The sequence below is a fragment of the Oncorhynchus gorbuscha genome, linkage group LG23, assembly GCF_021184085.1.
Source record: "Oncorhynchus gorbuscha isolate QuinsamMale2020 ecotype Even-year linkage group LG23, OgorEven_v1.0, whole genome shotgun sequence".
NCBI lineage: Eukaryota > Metazoa > Chordata > Actinopteri > Salmoniformes > Salmonidae > Oncorhynchus > Oncorhynchus gorbuscha.
Genome location: NC_060195.1, coordinates 65,202,839 through 65,217,146, shown reverse-complemented (window position 1 = coordinate 65,217,146; position 14,308 = coordinate 65,202,839). Strand labels below are relative to the sequence as shown.

At 40.2% G+C, this 14,308-nt stretch overlaps 1 protein-coding gene across 1 annotated transcript; it reads right to left on the bottom strand.

Annotated features, from left to right (window-relative positions):
- Nucleotides 1-3,023: 3,023 nt before the first annotated feature.
- LOC124011098 lies at nt 3,024-12,819 on the bottom strand. Its single transcript, XM_046324109.1, has 9 exons — nt 12,430-12,819; nt 10,921-11,211; nt 6,920-7,183; nt 6,470-6,568; nt 6,357-6,377; nt 6,027-6,047; nt 5,743-5,775; nt 5,008-5,061; nt 3,024-4,892 (listed from the first exon to the last, which is right to left on the bottom strand). The coding sequence occupies exons 1-8, from the start codon at nt 12,485-12,487 to the stop codon at nt 5,012-5,014; spliced, it is 837 nt and encodes a 278-aa protein (XP_046180065.1). The 5' UTR covers nt 12,488-12,819; the 3' UTR covers nt 3,024-4,892; nt 5,008-5,011.
- Nucleotides 12,820-14,308: the final 1,489 nt, after the last annotated feature.

Genomic DNA, 14,308 nt, shown 5'->3' with positions numbered 1-14,308 from the left:
TGATATAGGGGGACCATGGTCACTGAGCGATGGGCTGTACCTGTCATGGTGATATAGGGGGACCATGGTCACTGAGCGATCGGCTGTACCTGCCACTTAAAATGCAGTGTCCGGGTTAAACATTTTGAGACAGAGTGGACGTGGCAGTCATTCATGTAGAACTGTGATGTCAACACCAGTGTCGATTTTGTGGTGTCAACAGCCGAAAATGATGAGTTGGTCAATGGTTCATAGCTGTCATACTGTTTCCTACAATGAGAAAGGGAAGAAGGATTAGACATCAACTCCCATTGAGTTATACAAATGGATCAGTTGGCTCCCATGTGTACTTCCTGCTTTCTTACAGGACCTAATCTTTCCATAATCCTTGTTTATGTCTATAGAGTCTAGACTGATTCCAGGAAATCCTATGACCATTACAAAACATTACAGTATGCAATATTAATGTGTAGATTTAATGTATTTGTGCTTTTTGTATGGGGTAAATAAACATGTTTATTTCTGTGGTGTGTTTGACATTGCTACTCCCAGTCACTGTGCGTACTGATGGGTGCAGCCAGCAGTGGTAAAGCTTGGCTTAGTACTGCCTCCTGCTGGTAGAAACAAGAAATACACTTCTGTCTCTGTTTCTCATCTTTCTCACTCGCTCTCTCTGCTTCTTGGCATTACTAACCATACAACTGTGCAGTTTGGGCTCTCCCATTCCTGAATATCTCTCTTTATTATTGCTGCTCTAGAGAGCCACCAGATGCCATGGATGTGTGAGTGGGCAGCACTTTGTGCTCTTTGGAAGGGCTTTACACACACACACACACGCACACACACACAGCATGTACTCACACACTTGGCACGCATGGTTCTGTGAGTGGGCAGCACTGTCAGGGCTTCAAGCACACACACACACACACACACACACACACACACACACACACACACACACACACACACACACACACACACACACACACACACACACACACACACACACACACACACACACAGCGCTTGTTTAAGTTCTTTCAGTCTTATCAAGTTATCTTTATTGTAGTCTCATCCACCAGCCGGCTCTCTCTTGCTCTCTGTCTCTGTCTCTCCCTCCATTTCTCTCTCTCTCTCTGTCTGTCTCTCTTCCACGCTCTCTCTCTCTCTCTGTTTCTCTCTGTCTCTCTGTCTGTCTCTCTCCCACGCTCTCTCTCTCTCTGTCTCTGTCTCTCTCTCTCTCTGTTTCTCTCTGTCTCTCGCTCTCTCTGTCTGCCTCTCTCTCTCTGTTTCTCTCTGTCTCTGTTTCTCTCTCTCTCTGTCTGTCTCTCTCTCTCTGTCTGTCTCTCTCTCTCTCTCTGTCTGTCTCTCTCTCTCTAGTAATTCCAGCCTGGGGACAAGGTTATCTTTATTGTAACAGGGTCAGTGGAACTACGTTCCATAAAAGTAGCCAACCTGCCGATCCCTCTGCCATAGTTATACATTAAGAGACCATTACTACCAGGTCATAAACAATGTCACAGAGATGAAGGATATTCACCCTGAAGTCAGTTACCTTAGAACATTAGGTCAATGTGTGAGGCTGTGAAGCATACAGCATGTCCATGGGCTTGATCTTACAGTGTAACATGTGGTACAATAGTAGGCTATACTGTCTGTTGGACCAGAACTCATCTGGTATCTATTCATCTATTAACAAGTCCATATTACGTATTACTAGGCCTTCAAAGGAAAACCATTCAGTTGAATAAATGAGTCTGAGCTGTCTACAGTCAAGTAAGAGAGAGGGATCTGTTCCATTTAACAATGAATTCTACTCCGAAATTAACATTCCGTTAACCGAGATTCTGTCCGTTTGAAAAGATCACTATAAGGACACTAGTCCTGCACGAATTGTGAAGGTCGGTTGTTCATCAACCTAGACAGGAAAGGTTCAGAAAAGCCTCGTTCTTTAGTCTAGGATGTCATAAACAAGTGGACTCTGGGACACTGTCGTTGAGCTTTGAAGGGTAAATGAGATGGGTAATCACTTGACAATGGTTAAAACTGAATAGGAGGTGTGGTGAAACCGAAGTTTCAGAAGATCAAGACATTTGTAGTTTATTCATCGATAGCCGAGGGCAGGAAACGGAACCTCAAGGTGAGTGTCATTCAAGGGTAGAGGCTTGAACAGGTGGGGCTCCAAACTCACATGCAGGCATTGTGGGCACACACACAAACAACTAGACATAATCTAACCGCACAAACTGGCCACAACGGTGTCCATGGTGCTTTTGGCTGTACATCCAGAAGGGGGCATCTGTGAGTAACTGAGTGCATCGAAAAACAACTCTGTAGTTACTACTGTCGATGGCCATGCTAGAAAGAACTAAAGTTACGATTTTGTCCGAACTAATGTGTAACTACGTACATTTTTGGTACTCGATTTAGTTGGGGTTAAGGTTTGGGTAATGGTTAAGGTTAGGGGGAGCGGTGAAAGGGACTATGTGGTTGTAATGTTCCGTCGTTTCAAGCATGATCAGATAGTAACAACTAAGCCACACCCTTCCTCATTTTATGACGCAGTGATCGTGTGAGTTCACTAGGGGGAGCAATAGAGACTCCTTTATTCAACTGTCACAAAGTGCACCACAGATAGAAAGAGCCAGACGTCTCACCGGATGTATAAATCTGAAGCGTCCATTTTGAACCTCCACTCACTCCGTTTTGTAGACTTGACCCTTCGCCAAAGCTTCAAACGTTTTTTGTTGTTTAGGAATGCAAGGGCGAATTGAGTTATTGCCCCAAACACACTTTAGAGAAAAGGAATTCCCCAATGGAAATATGCAAATGCTTGCAAACAAGTGCCAATAGGATCTTGCTAGCTCGTGCCTGGATCTGCCCACCTCGTTGCTTGTTCTGTCCAATATGCTTAATTTGCTCACATTAGAAACGACACGATGAGATATATTGGGTTAGTTGGCAGGATCTTTGGTATACCACGCAATGCCAGGTACAGTACAGGCCTGTAAGGGTGTCTATGGTAATCAGGCACATTCAAATCATTAAAAAGAAAACCACTGCTTTATTACAACTAAGTTCTAAGTGTGACAGTTTTGCAATTCTGTTTAAAAGACTTCACTCTCACAACATGTACAGAACTGAGGCCTTGGTCTCTATAGAAATATATGCAAATGTTACATTCATTCAACACAAAATCAACATTGGTTTTAGATGCAGGAAATAAACATGTAAAACGATAGGATATTTACATTCCAATTCGACAGCACTGGGTAAAAATGGACTTTACTATTATTGATTATGAGAAGTAAGGCAGTGATCTTGCAATCACATCACACATTTTAAGATTGTCATTATAAAGTTTGCTAGTACTGCAGTAAACTTGTTCTCACATAGGTTAAGAAAGAACAGAGATATACACAGAGATACACACTGGCAGAGTAGAAGTGTGAGCAGGCTTTAAAGGCACATGGCTTTAGTTTGAGCAATTGCGCGCTGGATAAGAGCGTTTGCTAAATGACTTAAATGTAAATGTAAATGTACCAACTGCATATTTCTACATAAGCGCAAACTTTAAATTCAGTATTTTTGCAAACTATCGTATTTCATGTAACAACAGGTATGTTTATATGCATTCAATAACATGATTCGTGTTAATACTCTGATTAATATAATAGTTTGTTTCTAACATTTACATGCTTTGCGAGAAGAACGATTTCCTCTACAATCCGGTGGACAGGTCATATACAGGCAACCTGAAAATGACCAATCAACATAAACGTTCTATCACATCGATCATATCATTTTTGGGAAGCTTATCTGATTCAGAGTTTGGACATACTATATAATGTTTGCATGTGAAAACTATGCATACTTTCAGATTTTCCAAACTCACTTCACCTGTGCCAAAAAAGGAGGTTCACGCTGCTCATGATAGCACATGTGCAGATCAAATACACCACTGGAAGTGAGATTAAGGTGTTTACATGCCATTAATACACCACTGGAAGTGAGATTAAGGTGTTTACATGCCATTAATACACCACTGGAAGTGAGATTAGGATGTTTACATGCCATTAATACACCACTGGAAGTGAGATTAGGATGTTTACATGCGATTAATACACCACTGGAAGTGAGATTAAGGTGTTTACATGCCATTAATACACCACAGGAGTCGCTAGAGAGCGATGGGACAAGGACATCCCGGCCGGCCAAACCCTCCCCTAACCTAGACGACGCTGGGCCAATTGTACACCGCCCCATGGGTCTCTCGGTCTCGGCCGGCTGCGACAGAGCCTGGACTCAACCAGGATCTCTAGTGGCACAGCTAGCAACTGCAATGCAGTGCCTTAGACCACTGCGCAACTCGGGAGGCCCTAAGCATGTAAAACTTGTAATGTACTCAAGGCTTAAAAGGGCTTCTGAAATTAGTAATTTCCACTTTGAAACTTCTGACTTGATTTTCCTGTACAAAAAAAATATATATAGGGGCGGCAGGGTAGCCTAGTGGTTTGAGCGTTGGACTAGTAGCCGGATGGTTGCAAGTTCAAATCCCTGAGCTGACAAGGTACAAATCTATCATTCTGCCCCTGAACAGGCAGTTAACCCACTGTTCCTAGGCCGTCATTGAAAATAAGAATTTGTTCTTAACTGACTTGCCTAGTTAAATAAAATCAATCTTAACCCCTACAAACTGTATTATAATCCATATAATTAAAAGTTCTTTCTGCAGGACTATTTTCCTGCAGTAACAAACTCAGCTTAGCTCAAATTAAGATCCTACATCTGTAACTCAAATTGACCTCTATTTCTCAGATCGGGATGTAACATTCTTTTTGTCATCCAGTGCTCGTTGTCTAGATGTTTGTTTCTCTTGATCCACACTGATCCTATGGCCCACAGATCCACAGCTAAAACACATCAGTAGGAACAAGAGGTCAACACACTGGTAGAGTTGGCCTAAATTGGTTCACAATTAAGAGAATGAGGTGGATGCAGTATATATTATTTTACAGTCAAACTTACCGTCCTACAATACCGAATCATCTTTATGATCATTTCTCCTCGCCAAGGCTACCTCTGCAAAATAACAAACAAAACAGGATAGTTGGAGTGCCCGAAGCCCCATTGCCATCGCTAGATAGAGCTACCACCATATTGCTAACATCTAAATATAATACTGTTTATGCCATTAAGCAAACTCATTTATCCAAGGTGATTTACTGTACAGTCATGCATGCATACATTTTTCATTTGGGTGGCCCAGGAGGTTAAAGTTATATTCCTAACTCCTATTTGGTCCCTTCAGATCAAACATAGAAGTGGAAGATGCTGGGCATCATACCTTCCTTCCCCTGCCCCTCTTCAGCTGCTGTTGTGTTAACAGCACAGTAGGAGACACCTGCGAGACATCTAATGATACTTCTGGTACTATTTCTGCATCATGCAGTCTAGAAGTAGCTCTATGACTTGCCTGTGGATGCAGAAACTCCATTTGATGTGTCAGTGGCTGACGTGGTCCTTCTGTAGCTCAGTTGGTAGAGCATGGCGCTTGTAACGCCAGGGTAGTGGGTTCAATCCCCGGGACCACCCATACGTAGAATGTATGCACACATGACTGTAAGTCGCTTTGGATAAAAGCGTCTGCTAAATGGCATATATTATTATATTATATATTATATTAAGAGAGAGAAGAAAGAAGAGTTTAGCATAATCACACACAGATCCTGTTTGTTGTGGTCAAGTAAAGGAAACACTTACTAGGTCCCACTTCTCTCTGGCTTTTCCAGAATTCTAGTAATGGAAAACAGAGAAGATATATTCAATTAGGTCAGTAATGTCAGCAGTGACTAATGCAAATAATACACATGTAACATGTTCATCTCCCTTCCACCGGAGCAAAGCGACATGATCGTGAAGAATCGTGAATGCAGCGAAAACAATGAATGGAATTTAAATGAACATTACTACAAAACAATGAATGGAATTTAAATGAACATTACTACAATACGTAATGCATGTTAAACGTAATGCATGTTTCCTACCTCCTTTCCATGGCATTGATTCTGAAAGAAAAAAAGGATTTGTTTAATCAAATCACAACTAGTACCCAAGATTACAGACAGACAGACAGACAGACAGACAGACAGACAGACAGACAGACAGACAGACAGACAGACAGACAGACAGACAGACAGACAGACAGACAGACAGACAGACAGACAGACAGACAGACAGACAGACAGACAGACAGACAGACAGACAGACAGACAGACAGACAGACAGACAGACAGACAGACAGACAGACAGACAGACAGACAGACAGACAGACAGACAGACAGACAGACAGACAGACAGACAGACAATCATCCTACCTTTCTCATAGATCCAAACTCCTGTGGTATAGAAAAATAAGAATACATTTACTTTGACAATCCACCTCATACATGTGCAAGTAAAATGTGCAATAAATATAATTTGTCCTTACCTGTTTTAGCTCTATGACCAAAAATGAACAATAGAACTCCAGCAACAGCAAGAACAAAGACAGAAATACCAATGAACCTGGCCTTGGTCAACCAGCCATCTGCAGTGACGAAGGAATACATTTAATGTTAACATTTAGTAAAATATGACACACCTTTCTAGTCCAGATGCTTTTGTTCAATCTTCCCAAATCTCTCAGCTACACTGACTATACCAAACATTAGGAAAACCTTCTTAATATTGAGTACCTCACCTATCAACAATCCCAGATTCATACATATAGTAGTCTTAGGCTATAACAACATACTGGGCAGTGTAACAACAACTATGAGTGTCCTGTCACCTGGGCCAAATGGGTCTTTATCAAAGACTTCACTGGCCTCGCTCACAGGGTCCTTGAATTGACAGGTGTAGCTGATTTTAGTGTTCACTCTTACGAGAGTCCTCTCACCTGAGCCTAACACCACTGGCTCGCTGACTTCACCTTCCCCAGCAGAGTTCCTCATCTTGCAGAAGTGCGTGTAACTGTTGGTTGATTTGCCAGTGTCGCTCTTACTGACATGAATCTGTTTGTCTAAGACCTCCCACGCCCTCTCTCCCCGTTTCCAGCTGTAGGTGACTGGTTCAGCATCAGTGGTGTCACCTTCACAGGTCAGATTGCAGGAGGTTTTGTCTGAGTTACAGGAAGAAGTGATTTGGGGTTTGGGGACTGCCTCTGAAAATAGAGGAGATCAAGACAGAACAATGGTTTTATTGGGGGGGGGGTGCTTGTACTCGCTGTTTCGTGCACGCCAGACACACATGCAAACAGACACACCGCCATGTTTTCGTTCCTTGTCAGGACTTTTTGGGGAGTAAAAATTCATTTCCATTCAAAAGCATTTAGTTTCCTCACACCCTTAACCTTAACCCGAACTAACTCCTAACCCTAATCTTAACCCGAACTAACTCCTAACCCTAATCATAACCCTAATCTTAACCCGAACTAACTCCTAACCCTAATCATAACCCTAGCCCTAATCTTAACCCGAACTAACTCCTAACCCTAATCATAACCCGAACTAACTCCTAACCCTAATCATAACCCTAGCCCTAATCTTAACCCGAACTAACTCCTAACCCTAATCATAACCCTAGCCCTAATCTTAACCCGAACTAACTCCTAACCCTAATCATAACCCTAGCCCTAATCTTAACCCGAACTAACTCCTAACCCTAATCATAACCCTAGCCCTAATCTTAACCCGAACTAACTCCTAACCCTAATCATAACCCTAGCCCTAATCTTAACCCGAACTAACTCCTAACCCTAATCATAACCCTAGCCCTAATCTTAACCCGAACTAACTCCTAACCCTAATCATAACCCTAGCCCTAATCTTAACCCGAACTAACTCCTAACCCTAATCATAACCCTAGCCCTAATCTTAACTAACTAACTCCTAACCCTAATCATAACCCTAGCCCTAATCTTAACCCGAACTAACTCCTAACCCTAATCATAACCGAACTAACTCCTAACCCTAATCATAACCCTAGCCCTAATCTTAACCCGAACTAACTCCTAACCCTAATCATAACCCTAGCCCTAATCTTAACCCGAACTAACTCCTAACCCTAATCCTAGCCCTAATCTTAACCCGAACTAACCTAACCCTAATCATAACCCGAACTAACTCCTAACCCTAATCATAACCCTAGCCCTAATCTTAACCCGAACTAACTCCTAACCCTAATCATAATTATAACTAACCCTAATCATAACCCTAGCCCTAATCTTAACCCGAACTAACTCCTAACCCTAATCATAACCCTAGCCCTAATCTTAACCCGAACTAACTCCTAACCCTAATCATAACCCTAGCCCTAATCTTAACCCGAACTAACTCCTAACCCTAATCATAACCCGAACTAACTCCTAACCCTAATCATAACCCTAGCCCTAATCTTAACCCGAACTAACTCCTAACCCTAATCATAACCCTAGCCCTAATCTTAACCCGAACTAACTCCTAACCCTAATCATAACCCTAGCCCTAATCTTAACCCGAACTAACTCCTAACCCTAATCATAACCCGAACTAACTCCTAACCCTAATCATAACCCTAGCCCTAATCTTAACCCGAACTAACTCCTAACCCTAATCATAACCCGAACTAACTCCTAACCCTAATCATAACCCTAGCCCTAATCTTAACCCGAACTAACTCCTAACCCTAATCATAACCCTAGCCCTAATCTTAACCCGAACTAACTCCTAACCCTAATCATAACCCTAGCCCTAATCTTAACCCGAACTAACTCCTAACCCTAATCATAACCCAAACTAACTCCTAACCCTAATCATAACCCGAACTAACTCCTAACCCTAATCATAACCCTAGCCCTAATCTTAACCCGAACTAACTCCTAACCCTAATCATAACCCTAGCCCTAATCTTAACCCGAACTAACTCCTAACCCTAATCATAACCCTAGCCCTAATCTTAACCCGAACTAACTCCTAACCCTAATCATAACCCGAACTAACTCCTAACCCTAATCATAACCCTAGCCCTAATCTTAACCCTAGCCCTAACCTTAAAGATGCACTCCAGGATCTTAACAACACTCAAATTCAGAACATATAGTACAAACTGGATTCGTAACATACAGTATCATACAAAATACAAAAACATTTATTATAATAATAAACTAATAAAAATGGCAAGATGTAACATATCATACGAAATGGATGACGTAGTACCAAAAAAAGGGGAGGACTTTTGGCACGCTTGCACCACATTCAAAACTACTGCCTGAAATTATACAAAAGTTTGAGAGTGCATCTTTAACCGTAACCCTAAACCTTAAACCTAAAATAGCTTTTTTACTTTTCAGGACATGCTAAATGTCCTGACTTTCCAGAATCTTTCTTGTTTTCCTATCTCGTCAGGACATTCTGGTCAAGATTAGAGGTCGGCCGATTAATTAGGGCCGATTTCAAGTTTTCATAACAGTCGGTAACCAGCCTTTTTGGATGCCGATTACATTGCAATCTACGAGGAAACTGCGTGGCAGGCTGACCACCTGTTACGCGAGTGCAACATCAAAAGGACCTTGTGGCAGCAAGGAGCCAAGGTAAGTTGTTAGCTAGCATTAAACTTATCTTATAAAAAACAATCAATCTTCACATAATCACTAGTTAACTACATTTGGTTTATGCTATTACTAGGTTAACTAGCTTGTCCTGCGTTGCATATAATCAATGCGGTGCCTGTTAATTCATCATCGAATCACAGCCTACTTCAACGTCGCCAAACGGGTGATGATTTAACAGAAGCACATTCACGACAAATTTACCTAATCATAAACATCAATGTCTTTCTTAAAATCAATACACAGATGTATATTTTTTAAACCTGCATATTTAGTTAACAGAAATTCATGTTAGCAGGCAATATTAACTATGGAAATTGTGTCACTTTTCTTGCGTTCAGTGCAAGCAGAGTCAGGGTATATGCAGCAGTTTGGGCCGCCTGGTTCATTGCAAACTGTGAACTAATTTGCCAGAATTGTACGTAATTATGACATAACATTGAAGGTTGTGCAATGTAACAGCAATATTTAGACTTAGGGTTGCCACCTGTTCGATAAAATCCGGAACGGTTCCATATTTCACGGAAAGAATAAACGTTTTGTTTTCGAAAAGATAGTTTCCGGATTTGACCATATTAATGACCAAAGGCTCGTATTTCCGAGTTTATTATATTATAATTAAGTCTATGATTTGATATTTGATAGAGCAGTCTGAGCGGTGGTAGGCAGCACCAGGCTCGTAAGCATTCATTCAAACAGCACTTTACTGCATTTTGCAAGCAGCTCTTAGCAATGCTTGATCCACAGCGCTGTTTATGACTTCAAGCCTATCAACTCCTGAGATTAGGCTGGCAATACTATAGTGCCTATAAGAACATCCAATAGTCAAAGGTATATGAACTACAAATGGTACAGAGAGAAATAGTCCTATAAAAACAACAACCTAATACTTCTTAACTGGGAATATTGAATAACTGGGAATATTGAACCATCAGCTTTCATATGTTCTCATGTTCTGAGCAAGGAACTTAAACGTTATGTTTTTTTACATGGCACATATTGCACTTTTACCTTCTTCTCCAACACTGTTTTTCATTATTTAAACCAAATTTAACATGTTTCATTATTTATTTGAGATTAAATAGATTGTATTTAAGTATTATATCAAGTAAAAATAAAAGTGTTCAATGTTCATTCAGTATTGTTGTAATTGTCATTATTACAAATATCTATATATATATTTTTATAAATCGGCCGATTAATGGGTATCAGCTTTTTTGGGTCCTCCAATAATCGGTATCGGTGTTGAAAAATAATAATCGGTCGACTTCTACTCAAGGTAGGAAAACAAGTCCACATACAGAAACACTTACTGAGAACAGATAATGTATATGTCTTGTTAAGCAGTTTGCTGTCGAATTCCACAGAATAAACTCCACTGTCTGTTTTCTTCAATCCACTGATTCTCAGCTCTCCAGTAGTCTGGTCCAGGGTTGTACGCTCTTTGAAGGCACCATAGATGTCCAGACCACCAAAATCCTTGTCCCACTCTGCCAGCTTGTTCTTCCCATACTTCCACAGGATGCTTGTGATGGCGTCAGTCACTGTGGACTTGTCAGGCGTCAACACGAGCTCACCTCCCACTTTTCTGTAGAGCTGTTCACCTGGAAAACCAGACAATATGTCATACTTGTAACAGAATACCAAGGAGATGAACCAAGGAGATGTAGCCTATCCAAGTTAGGAGTCTGATAGCCTATATCTATCTACACATGTATACACAAGGCCTGCAGATTATTGTGGCCTTCTCATCCCATTGCATGAACATATTCCAACCATATTGTTCTGTTCTCTGCCATATATTTATAAATGAGAAAGAAGTTATACCTCATGAATAAACCCCTAGGGTCTATTGACGCACCGGTGCATCAATCTAAGTAACATAATAGAAATGAATCAAAATATGTCTGTTTAAGCTAGAGATATCTGTATGTGTCATACTTGAGTTAAAGTAAAGACACATAAACAGAAAATGACAAGCAAAAGGGAAAGTCACCCAGTAAAACACTATTTGAGTAAAAGTCTAAATGTAATTGGTTTGAAATATACTTAAGTATCAAAAGTAAAAATGATTTCAAATTCCTTATGTTAAGCAAACCAGACGGCACTTTTTTTTTAGATGCATGGATAGCCAGGGGCACACTCCAACTCTCAGACATCACTTACAAATGAAGCATTTGTGTTTAGTGAGTCCGCCAGATCAGAGGCAGTAGGGATAAGTGTGTGAATTGCACCATCTTCCCGTCCTGCTAAGCATTCTAAATGTAATGAGTACTTTTGGGTGTCATGGAAAATGTACAATATTTTCTTTAAGAATGTACTGAAGTAAACGTTGTCAAAAGTATAAATAGTAAAGTAAAGTACAGATACCAAAAAAATTGTACTTTGGTTAGGCCTCTATGTAACCAGCTCACACTAAGTCTATCTGTCCCACTGGTTGAATCAAAGTTGTTTCGACAGAACCAACGTGGAATAGACGTTGAAATGACGTATGTGTTCAGTGGATGTAGCCTAGAGTAAAAGGTGCGGTCGTTTTTCTTATCGATAGGCCTAAAAACGCGTATTTATTACCACTTTCATGCGATTATGCTGGTAGTAGGTTAGACTACTACACATTGTAAAAGCTTCAGTTCACTCCGACGGTCTCCATTTTTTAGGCTTGTGTAGCACATCCGTTGTTTCGGGTGTGGTTTGCTATTCTTGACCTTGTTTCTAAGAAGCACACAACAGCCTAAATGACTAACAAACTACAATTTGCGAATGGCTTCCCACCCATATCTGCTATCGAAAACCATGGATAATCCATACGCAACAAAACCTACCTGAAACTGTGCAGAGTATTGCTTCCGCAAGAAAGACAGTCAGAAGTGAGATCGACATTTTCTTTGAAATCTCGTTGACAATTCGTCCGATCTATTAACACTGCTATTGAAGTAGCCTGGGTTACATTACGTGTTTCCCTTTCTGAGAAAGCCCCCTTTTCGTAGCCTATGAGGTGAAAGTCAACTTCCTACTAGAGCACTTCTTGATAATTAAATTGCACTGTCGTGTGGCTAAGCATTTGTTGGCTAATGGCTACAATTTTCAACTATATAATTTTAAATAGTTACAATTTAGATTGTTAAAATGTAACCTAGATTACGGGCTACGTACGTTTCTTAATTGTTACAATGTATCCCCTAGAGAGAATATCCACCCTTCTCTCGAATAGTCTCTTCCTAGTAGTGTATTACTATTTGGCGCCTCCTACGGGATGGCAATGACATGGCATTGTATATTTCTTTCAACAATCGGGTAAGAAAAAAAATCGACCTTATCACTTTCAGAGGTCATTATAATAAAATACAATATAGAACTCAGGTGCTTCACTGAAACAATCAAAATATCAAACACCTCAAATTAACAAAGGTTTGGCAGATAGATTCAAGTGCATTTGCTTTGCAGCAATATTATGAAGTGTGAATATTTCTGCCACCCACACAGGAAAACGGTTCCAAATAAATTACATTATAACGTGCTCCTCCAGCCATGTTATCTACATGATAAAATGTCCATGTGGGCTGTGTTATGTAGGTAAAACCTCTCGTTCTCTCAAACAGAGAATTAGTGAACATAAAAGTTCAATCGGGAGAAACGACAGGGATTATCCAGTCTCATTACATTTTAATGACCAAAAACAGGACATTTCTACCTTTAGATTTTGTGGCATAGAGAAAGTCAAGATATCAGACAGGGGAGGGGATATACAGTAAACAACACTCTGAGCATAATATGTTTTTGGATTTTCCCTCCAGACATTATTCCTAAAAGGTCTGAATGATGAGATTCCAATGCATGGTACTTGAATATGAACATGAACTAATGCCACCACTTCAACCTACTCTGGCATTTTTTTTCTTGCACTGTATGTACACAAGGAAAACTTACTTTATAAGTTGATTTCCTCATTGTGGTTTTACATAAGTGTTTAATACATTTTATGTACACACTTTATTAGAATACTTATGAAATGAACATTGTTATATTTGGTATCACGTTTATTTTCCCTCGAATCCGACCTCATTCGCTGCATTGAAAGGATGTGGGTGGAGCAATGTCGACATAAGGGAGCAAATGAAAAACACTCCTAAAAGCGCTGATGAAGACCTCGAGGCCGATACGTTAAGCTTAATAAATTGCAGCGATACTACCAAGAGCAGTGTGCGGGTTTCTTCTTTTCTCTCTCATGTTATTCAGTTGTTACCATGCACCTGCTACAAAGATAGCTCAGATGTGCCTTTTGAATGGAGGTCATAATAATAGAATCCGATATAGAACTCAACTCCTTCATAGAAAATATATAAATATTACATCACAGATTAATGTTCAGACATATTTGAGAAAAAAGTCCAAAAATTCAGGTGACAAAATTCTATTGTGAAAACAGATATGCTTAGATATATACCAGATGGTAATTTGAAGGAATTTGACAAAGACCATTTTAATATTAAGGTATTAAAACAAATACACATGCACCACTGTTGTTAGTAATACAATATCTTACTGCAGAGCTCTCTGTTAGTAATAAAATATCTTACTGCAGAGCTCTCTCTTAGTAATAAAATATCTTACTGCAGAGCTCTCTCTTAGTAATAAAATATCTTACTTCAGAGCTCTCTCTTAGTAATAAAATATCTTACTGCAGAGCTCTCTGTTAGTAAT

Coding starts and splice junctions, on each gene's coding strand:
- LOC124011098 (XM_046324109.1), bottom strand. CDS start 12,487: ATGTCGATCTCACTTCTGACTGTCTTTCTTGCGGAAGCAATACTCTGC. Junction 11,212..12,429: donor AATACTCTGCACAGTTTCAG/GTAGGTTTTGTT, acceptor CTGGTTTTCCAG/GTGAACAGCTCTACAGAAAA. Junction 5,776..6,026: donor ATCAATGCCATGGAAAGGAG/GTAGGAAACATG, acceptor TTCCATTACTAG/AATTCTGGAAAAGCCAGAGA.